The sequence below is a fragment of the Falco rusticolus genome, chromosome 6 (genome assembly GCF_015220075.1).
Source record: "Falco rusticolus isolate bFalRus1 chromosome 6, bFalRus1.pri, whole genome shotgun sequence".
NCBI classification, from domain to species: domain Eukaryota; kingdom Metazoa; phylum Chordata; class Aves; order Falconiformes; family Falconidae; genus Falco; species Falco rusticolus.
This window is the reverse complement of record NC_051192.1, coordinates 282,563-291,994: the sequence shown is the minus strand read 5'-3', so window position 1 is coordinate 291,994 and position 9,432 is coordinate 282,563. Positions and strand designations below refer to the sequence as shown.

The 9,432-nt window shown below is 47.9% G+C and overlaps 1 protein-coding gene across 3 annotated transcripts; it reads left to right on the top strand.

Moving 5' to 3' along the window:
- The first annotated feature begins 268 nt into the window (after positions 1–268).
- Positions 269–7,109, top strand: LOC119149580 (serine/arginine-rich splicing factor 7-like). 3 transcript variants are annotated; one of them, XM_037390935.1, is made up of 9 exons: positions 269–405; positions 712–892; positions 995–1,171; positions 2,104–2,178; positions 2,317–2,418; positions 2,907–2,960; positions 5,282–5,326; positions 5,960–5,995; positions 6,799–7,109. In XM_037390935.1, exons 1-9 carry the CDS (start codon positions 384–386, stop codon positions 6,821–6,823), a joined length of 717 nt encoding a protein of 238 aa, XP_037246832.1. In that variant the 5' UTR covers positions 269–383; the 3' UTR covers positions 6,824–7,109. The 3 variants fall into 3 exon arrangements, 2 of the variants coding, with proteins under 2 accessions (XP_037246832.1, XP_037246833.1); XM_037390936.1 differs by lacking the exon at positions 5,282–5,326; XR_005104767.1 differs by lacking the exons at positions 269–405; positions 712–892; positions 995–1,171 and adding an exon at positions 1,317–1,819.
- The last annotated feature ends 2,323 nt before the right edge of the window (positions 7,110–9,432 follow it).

Here is a 9,432-nt window from a genome sequence, read left to right as displayed (position 1 = left end):
GTTCATGAGGCGGAACGGCAAAAACGCGAGCGGCGCCTGGGGCGGCGGCGCTCAGCACCCGGAGGGGCGCGGCCTGGAGCGGAGCCGGGGCGGTGAGGCAGGGCGGGCGGCCAGCGCGGCGGCGGCCCGGGTGCTGCCGCTCTCCCGCGGGGCGCCCGGCGCAGGAGCCGCGCCCGGGCAGCGCTGCCGGCGGGGCGGGGCGGGGCGCGTGAGGCCCTGGCGGCGAGCGGGGCCGCCCCCTCAGCCGCGCTGCTCGCGCGAGACCCGCGGCGCGCGAGGAGCGGGACGGCCCCACCCCCAGCGGCGCAGGGCGCGGCGCGCAGTCGCGGCGGCGCTCGCTCTATATAAGGGCGGCGCTCGGGGCTCGGCCCGCAGCCGGGGGGATGTCGCGCTACGGGCGATACGGTAGGGGCGAGGCGGGGGCGGCGCGGCCGTTGGGGGGCGGCGGGGCGGGTGGGAGAAGGCGGCCGCGGGGAGCCGGCTGTGGGAGCGCGCGGTGCCCGGGGGGAGGCGGCGGGAGCAGGTGGCGGCGGCAGGTTGTGGCGGCGGGGCCGTGCCTGGCGCGGCGCGGGCGGGACGGGAGTGCCGCAAAATGGAGGCGCTGCTAAAGATGGCGGCGGCGGGGGGGGCTCCTCGCGCCCGGCGCTGCGCCTGCGCTCTGCGGGCCCCGTGCGCCGCCTGACATGGCTGACCGCGCTTCCCTCCCGGCAGAGACCAAGGTGTACGTGGGCAACCTGGGCACGGGGGCGGGCAAGGGCGAGCTGGAGAGAGCCTTCAGCTACTACGGGCCCCTGAGAACCGTGTGGATCGCGAGGAACCCGCCGGGCTTCGCCTTCGTGGAGTTCGAAGACCCGAGGGACGCTGAGGATGCGGTGCTCGGCCTCGACGGGAAGTACGTGCGCGCCTGGAGCCGCCGGGCCGGGGGGCGGCCCCCGCCTTCCCCCGCCCCGTGTGCGGAGGGGGCATCGCCGTGACCGTACGCTGTGTCTCGCAGGATAATATGCGGCTCGAGGGTGAGGGTGGAAGTGTCGACGGGGATGCCGCGTCGCTCCCGCTACGACAGGCCTCCTGCGCGGCGCCCCTTTGACCCCAACGACAGGTGCTACGAGTGTGGTGAGAAAGGCCACTATGCCTATGATTGTCACCGCTATAGTCGCCGAAGGAGGAGCAGGTACGTGTGGGGCCGGAGCGGCTGGGTTGCCTCGCCAGTTCACTTTTGCGTAGCTCTTGTTAGCAAAGAACAGAATGTTACGCCAGTTTTAACTCTTAATGTTGTAAGTCAACAGGTGTATATCACGATTTTTTTTTTTTTTTGCTAATACATATCAAATGTTAATATTTTAATAATCAACCTGGTCAAAACCTTTCAGGTTTCTTCGTTTGAGTCAGTCGCCTTGATTCAGAATGTCACGAGCCTTAAGATTTCATGCTGAGGCGCCTTGCAAATCCGACACTTAAGATCCTCCTAGACCTTGAGGTGATCAGCATAAGAGGCCAGATCCCCTCGAGCCATCTACACGTAGCTTCACCTTATTCTTTAAGGGCAGAAAATTTGAGACGGTGATCGCCGTAACAGTAAATTTGGCTTTCAATTGGGGCCCCCCTCCGGTTTAGAAAGAGGAACACCAGATTGACCACATTCCCACCTAGAAAAATCTTCTTGCGTCAATCAAGCCTCACCCTGGCTCATTGGGCTGTCAGTTTGATCGTCGTTAGATTGAAGAGAACACCTAGATGCAGCGATCGGCTATAGATACTTCTAGATCGTCTAGATCTGCTAGACCTTGGGCCAAAGAGGGTCGACCTGCAAACTTGCAAGGTTTATTTTAAATACGCATTACAGTGTTTTCTATTCTAATGTAATTCTGCAATGTAATTCAGCTTTTAACATTTTTCTAGGTAGTAAAATGCTCGAGAAAAATAGGCCCAGAGATTTTTCCAACTGACAGATGCTAGTGGTGTGTTTTTGTTGGTTTGGTTTTTGGTTTGGTTTTTTTATTTTCTTTTTAGTTGTCTGAAATAAGTTTTGACTTCAGCAGGGCCTCACGTGCACCGGTTGCTGCAGCTGTTTGCTGATATCTTTTTTCTCTAACCTAAAACCAGGTCCAGGTCTAGATCTCGTTCAAGGTCCCGAGGAAGAAGATATTCTCGGTCGCGCAGTCGGAGTCGTGGAAGGAGGTAGGATTCTCACTGTTGTATTTTCATTCTTTCTCTTGCTCCTCCCTCTGCTTCACCCCTTTCTGTAGTCTGTGTGAAAGGTATGTTGCAGTAATTGTGGTTGGTTTTTTTTTTCTCCCCGCCCCCTTTGTTTTGTAGATCGAGGTCAGCTTCCTATCGCAGGTCCAGGTCAATGTCTCCTCGCAGGTATAGATCATTTTCGCCCCGCAGATCTCGTTCTGGTTCTTTAAGGAGATCAAGGTATGCGTTTTAAGACCGCAACATTGAAAACTCCCCACAGTTATGTTGCCTTCAACATTAAGTTTTCATTCCAGCAGTTGATGTGTTTGCAGGAACCTTGGTAGTGTTAAAGCCCTGAGACCATATCTAAATGCTTTCTTTGAAGTTGAAAACATAAGCATATAATTTTGGAACTGCTGTTTCTAGGCTTTTTCAAGGCTGTAACTTTCTTACAGTATTAATCTATGGTTAAGGTTTCCTACTTGAGCTTCAGGGGTCCAGGAAGTAATTACGCTTGCATGCCTAAGGCAGTGGGACTTCTTAGTGGATGGTAGTGCTGGCCAAATGTACTATAGCTTTCTAGTAATAAAAATTACATCTGCAAAACAATACTTAGAGCAAAATTTGCTGGGGACAGTATCATAAAAGTAAAGGAAGGCTATCTCAGCTGTATGACTTTGAATCCTGTAGTAGTAGCTGAACTTTCCATCTCTTTCCCCCCACGTCAGATCTAGGTCCAGGTCACGCTCAAGGTCCCGGTCCATTGTATGGCCTCGAAGCAGGTAAGAGACTTGTTTTAATTCAAACAAATAATAGTGTTTTGGGCTTTTTGGTGATTTTGTTTTCCCTGGCCAAGTTTGGCTGGAAGGGGTTAGAAGGTTGTGAAGCATAGCAATGTTCACACATATAGTGAATAACTTTGGCCTTTTCACAAACTAAAGTAGTGGTTGATTTCTTGTAATAAACATGAGTTTGTTTTGGTCTGTGGCTACTATATGAGGTCTATGTGTTTGTCGCCATAAACAAAGCTTGTATTTATGATTTAAGGTCTAGAGAGAAGTTTCAAAATCTAGTTAATGCCTACACATGTAAAGAATGCTTGACCTTGTGACCTGCAGGAAATGCTGCTTAGGTTTTTCTTGGCCTGTTCTGTTGGCAAATCTCAGTTGCTGGGGAGGGGTAAGGTGATGAGAAGGTTGACACTACTGACTGAACTCTTGTATACAGCTTTTAGCTTTGTCAGTTCTAGTTCTGAGAGCTAGGTCAAATTAAATTGCTGTAGCACAAAGAACCATATTACGTTTGACTTCAGAGGTTTTGAGGGCTCAATGAGCAGGACCATTAGTCCTAATGTCGCAGCGTAGTGTTTTGAAGGACTTTTGAAGCTGACACAAAGCCCTGGCTTTGTGGATCTGGATGTTTTCCATGCTGAAGTGTTGAAGAAAATGAGTAGAGAGTTAAGTGCTCCTTTGTTATTTTCCTCTACCCTTTGTGGTAAGTTTTAGTTGGAAAAAAGGTGAGAGTATGATAACAACAGGATGGATGTGAGAGCTGATCAGTTGGAAGAAGTTGTTTTTTATTTTGCTTTAGAACAGGGGACATGTTTTAGGGATCTGCCTGCTCCTTCAGGACTTGCACATTGTGCCTTTAAGGGGATGATGGTGATGATTATCGCTAGAGCTGTCCTGGCTGACACAGGCCTGTAATGCAGGAGGCGACTAGCCAGGCTCAAATTGCACGCTGCTGTGGCGGAGGAGTGAATACTGTTGATGTTGCTTGGTGATATCTAGTTCTGGGACAGTCGTGTTCCTGCATGGAAGACTTTTGATACTTTTACTGATGTTCCTGATGGATGCCGACTTTGCTTAGGTCTGCACTTACAGTGGTGAGCAGTGGTAGGTCAGTACTGGAGTTACGAAGCATTGTGAAAGCTCCAGCCAGTGTTAGTCCTCTGCGCTTATACAGCAGAATGGTAGTACGTAACCGGTGCTGCTTCCACAGCTTTTGATCTGCAGTCCTGCTTTGCTGCTGTGCTTCAGAAGGAGGATTTTCTAGCAGTGAGATGATGCTCTTGGCTGCCTTGCTGTATTTCTTAGCAAAGGAAGTCATGCTCACGCTACAGAATACAAGTTCTGGTAGTTGTGAGCAACTCCATCCTGTGTAACCCGTGATACAGTAACAAAATCACTGGTGGCAGGGTTAGGAGCTGTGTCAGGATGGCTCGGCATAGTGAGCAGGAAGGTTTCAAAGCACTGGCATGTAGCTTGTGGCATTGTTTTAACTTGAGCCAGCAGCGTGAACATAGTATTTCTGGAAGTTAATAGAGCAGGTAAAGGTGATTCTTCAGTTACACTTCGAAATGGTTGTGAGCAGAAATGGAATTAAGTTTCCTACTTTTTTGGCAACATCCATCTTGAACGCTGGGCTTTCTGATGTGTCAGAATTCAGGCCTGTGGTATTGCTGAACTCTAGGAGGCCAGACAGCCGATACTTGAGTTGGTGAAGTCGTATGATAAATGTGGAAGGAAAGCCTCACCATTCAAGTAAATTTTAATTTGTAAGATGAATTGGGAGTAGGTTACATGTTAGCAGCAGGCAGGCAGTGAAAACTGAAATGCTGTTTTCATTGGATAACTGATGAAAAAAGCTGTATTATACTTGAATAAAAGCGGCATTAATCTGAAAAATGCATCAGCTATTTAGCACGCATGCTTACCTGTGGCTGGTTCCCGGTTCCTAATGTGCTATTTAAAAGGTTTTCTAAGTTGACACTTGAAAGTATTTTTCCCTTTATGGAAGGGATACTTGCAGATGGAGAAAAAATCTGGGAGCCTGCTACAAGGTCTTCTGTTTTGTGAAAGTGGTACCTGAAGCTTTGCTGGGGAGGTTCTTGTGCTTGTACTCTTGTCTTCTGATAAGTGGGGTCTCTGGAATAAGAGCTAAAGGAGTGTTGTGAAATGTCACGAGAAAAGCCTGCAGCCCCGGTCTTCCTCTGGTTTGTGATGCTATGTAGTATGAATTTGCTGTTGCTCATTTAGCTAACTTTCATTGTATTTGCATGTCACTAGCTGCTTTGCTGAGCTTTATTTTTCTCCTGTTGTAGGTCTGGGTCCCATGGTAGATCTAAATCTGGCTTACCTGCTAAAAGGTGAGCATAGCACTCAGTTTTTTTGTGGGTTTGTTTTGGTTTTTTTTTGTTACAATTCAAAATCTCTGCTTGGACCAGTATTTCAGTTGCATGTGGAAGTGGTTTTTTGGGGGGGGGCGGTTGGTTTTTTAATAGCTGATTTTAAAATATCTTTCATGTGTTATTTTAATGTTACATAGCTGATTTTTTTTTTTTTTTTTTTTTGTGGGACAGTAAGTAATTCTTCCAGAAGGATTGTGGATACAGGTTTTTTTAACCCATGATTGGACTTAGAAGAAGTATTTTAGACAGGATTTGGGGCATGTCTTTCCCTACCTCTGTTCTCAGTTTTCCTGACTCTCCTCCGCTTTATTCACTGCTCCTGCTTTGCAGGATTATTGTGATCCTTTTATAGCTCTTTGAAGCTGTGTGTTGCTCTTTTTGCAAGGGCTCTGGCTTTCAGCAGTTTTTCTTCTCAACTGCAGCTTCTCGCTTACAGTAACTGGGTATACTTGCTATCAGCAGCATTAAGGCTGGTGATTTGTAATGTATTTAACATCAAAGTGTTCTTAGTGTTTTTACATGGTCAAAAGTGGTTACTGAGTATATATGAGTTTACCACATTGATTGTTTTGGTTTGCTTCATTTTAACAGTCGCTCAAAGTCCAGATCACCATCTCCAAAGAGAAGGTAGGAATATCTTAAACTGCAGTGTGCCGTACAGTTCATAGTGCTGGTGTCTGGAGCAGTTGTTATAGAATAAAAGCTGAAAGTTTTTTCTTAACTTGTGAACTATGAAAAGACGAAGTTTTGTGGGCACTTCCTACCTCTGGTAGTCAGAACTTCATGCTACTATCTCTAAGGTAGCCTACTTCAATGAAATTTTAAAGGACAAGAGAAAATACAGGCAAATGAGAATCAACAGTCCCGAAGGTCCTGAGGAATTTAGAATCTGGGGAAGAAGCGAGTAATGTAAGGTCTGGAGCAAACCATGAATGTGCGGTAGGATTACATTCCTGCTGATGGCTCCACGCAGTGGTGCTCACTCAGTTGCACAGCTGCCAAATTTTGCTTCGCACTGTGAAGGAAGAAGCAAGTTTTCCTGTGTAACCAGAGAAGTATGTGCTGGAATTGATGTAGTCGGAGAGGGTGCCCCATGGTTAGCCCCAAACTGGAACAGCGCAGGTTATGGCAGAGCAAGAATTCCTCTGCACAGCTGGAGCACAGGCTCTGCGAAGGCTCCATGTCCTGCCTGGCTGTGGCAGCTGACGTCTCTTGTTTTGCCTGCCCTTTTCAAGCCTAAGGCAGCTCTTACTTAGAAAGGTGTAAAATACAAATTTTTACAATTACTATTTGTGAACTGTAAATGAAAAGAGTGTGGGGAGGGGGCATTGTGAGGTAGGGGGAGGGGCTCCTGAGCAGAGGAAGCCTGGGCTAGCATGCAGTTTCTGTTGGTTTTGCTGTAGGATTTGCTCTTAATCTCTTTCTTTCAGTCATTCACCATCAGGAAGCCCTTGAAGGAGTGTGCAAGTCCTGAAAGAATGGATTCAAATTTAAAAAGTTTAAGAAGAAAATTTATTTTGTTTACATTATTATAAGGGATTTTGTGGTGTCTTTGTAAATGTAAGGGCTTAGTCCTAGAAGGCTGTTTCTATTGACTAACAATTGGCATGAATCTGGATCTTTAAAAAGTCTTACTAGTAGACTAATGTAAAACTTTTGTTGTGTTAATGTTCTGTGATCTGGAAATGTTGGGCTTTTTTATTGGTGCATTGAAATAAACTCTGCATTTCTAACTAAGAAATATTTTGTGACAACTCTGCTATTTCTGTCAATATTTGGGTAGCTGAAGCAGCTCACATGCCACTACAGCGAGGAGCAGGAGGCAGGCTGTTCCAGGTGCTTGTGAATTGAATGTAGCACAGTAGCCAGTGGCTGCCCTGCAGGTTGGTGCCTGTTGCTAGGACCTCATTCCTATAGAGATGAGTGTGAAGAGTTAACCAGTATCAGCTGTTCCTTCTTTCTGTTGGGTCTTGAATGTTTTGGTGATCTGTACCTTGTGTTTTCACTTCTGCCACCTCAGAGCTCGGTGAAGCTGAAAACCTGTCTGGAGGTGCTTGTACACTTGATGATTTGACTTACAAAATTGTCTGCAAAGGGCATTAACAGATGGAAAAAAGGAATGTGTGAATGCTGGTCTGTCCTGTTGATTTAAGGACCAGTGAACTCCCCTGAAGGTATTTGGAATACTTACAGAATGTAAACTACTGAAGTAAATATTTTTAGAAATCTTGTTCTATGTCCTGGTTCTCCAGGTAGTTCTACTTTGTGATACTTAGACTAAATTGGTGGTTCTGGTTGCAGAAAGAATACATTTAGATACTCTTTCTAGGAAATTAAGGCTTTTCTTAGAGATGGAAGGTCACAAGCAGAACCTGCAGGTCCTGTTTAAGTAACAGGACATTTCGGGAGTCGAGAGCTTGTGTTAACACCACCCTCCCCCAGTCTGCCTGGTCACATCATCTCCTTTGGGGGTGAAGTGCAACCAAAGGGCTCGCTGCTGTCCTGATCAGTTCTCACTTTGGGAAACTGGACTGTAGCTGCCTGTGTACGGATGGGCTCCATCTTGCCACAGGTAAGTTAGTGAAGGATTTGATCTAAGTACGATAAGCCAGTGCAAGGTACTGGCAAGTTTTATTTGTCCTTGCAGCTGATAACGGCCATTATCAGACTAGTAAGGACATCAGATCATTTTGACTTAAAAAGTCTTCCTTATAGTATGTTCTGGCCTACTGCCATGTCCTACAGGCCCGCAAGGAACAGGAATTCTCCTGGGGCTTATGACTTGTCAGCAGTGAGTTGCTACTCTACTGTTAGAGCAGTGCAGCTGTGCACAGGCACCCAGCCCCAGGTTTTCAGATGAGACATTGCAAGATGTTCAGTTACTAAAAGAATGATAATGAGCCCCTATACACAACTTGACAAAGACTCTTCCTGTGTACTAGAGTATGTGTTTGTCTCATCCCTCATCTCTGTTCCCCATGTTTGCATGTTTTGGTGCACTGGTGACTTTAGTGACTTTCCTTGCAGATGTTGCATTAATACTTTGTTATTTTTTTTATAATCATAGTCTGTTACGTGCTGCAGAAGAGGGAGCTGGAAACAATAGCATTAAACTAGGGTGACCCAGAAGCCACTGGTAAACACTGCTGGGGTGGTATGTGTTGGGTTCCCTGCCCTGTAGAGTGTACGGCATTGATGGTGAAACCAGCCTGTGCAACAGTTCTTGTAAAGGAGGGTGGCTTGCTCTTCTTTTCCCCTCTGTACCGTTGATGCAAGCTGGCCCTGCAATAAACCTGCAGACTGCAGCTCTTCCCGCAATACCTTCCTTTTTCAGTCTTCCCCCTTTCTTGTAACGCTCCTTGAGTGGACAGGTTGGGGGTGCATCCGTGGGTTCAGGAGGGGGAGGAGTAGGTCAGAGATGACCACTCGCGGTTCAGCTGCTGCTGGAGGTGGCTCTGATGCCCCAGGGAGGCCTATGGTCATGAACAGCAGCACTCTGCAGCATTTGCTGCTTGTCATCTGTATTTCATGCAGGCCCCTTGTTAGCACTGCTGCCTCAAAAGCGGTTCCAGCTCTGCTGTGGGAGGCTTGTGTGCTGCTGGTGAGCAGAGCAGCCGGGCTCCGGCTCTGCTGTCCCAAGTCATTTTGTCATATTTTATGCTTTTAATCTTATGGGGAAATAGAATTGTTGTGGGGGCTGGCACTGGTTTTGGTGGCAGAACGTACCTGCTGGAGGAAGCAAGTAATAAAACACCCCCTGAGCTCTATCCATGAGGCCGGGTTAGCGTACCCACAGTTCCTGGGAAGCCGGCCTGCTGGGGGTGGGGTGGGGCGGGGGGGCAGGGCAGCACTGTTGTGCAGAAACACTGCTACAGTAACAGCAGGCGCTGCAGTTCAGGCAGCAGGACAGGTCAGTGCCTGACCCCATTGCTGGTCCCATCCCTTGGGCTGTGTGGTGTTCCCAGACTTGCCCATTTGCCACCGTGGCAGGGCACCAGGACCCTTACAAGGCCTCCAGCAGGGTGGGTGCTGCTCGTTAGCACCTGCTACAGCATCAGCTGCCC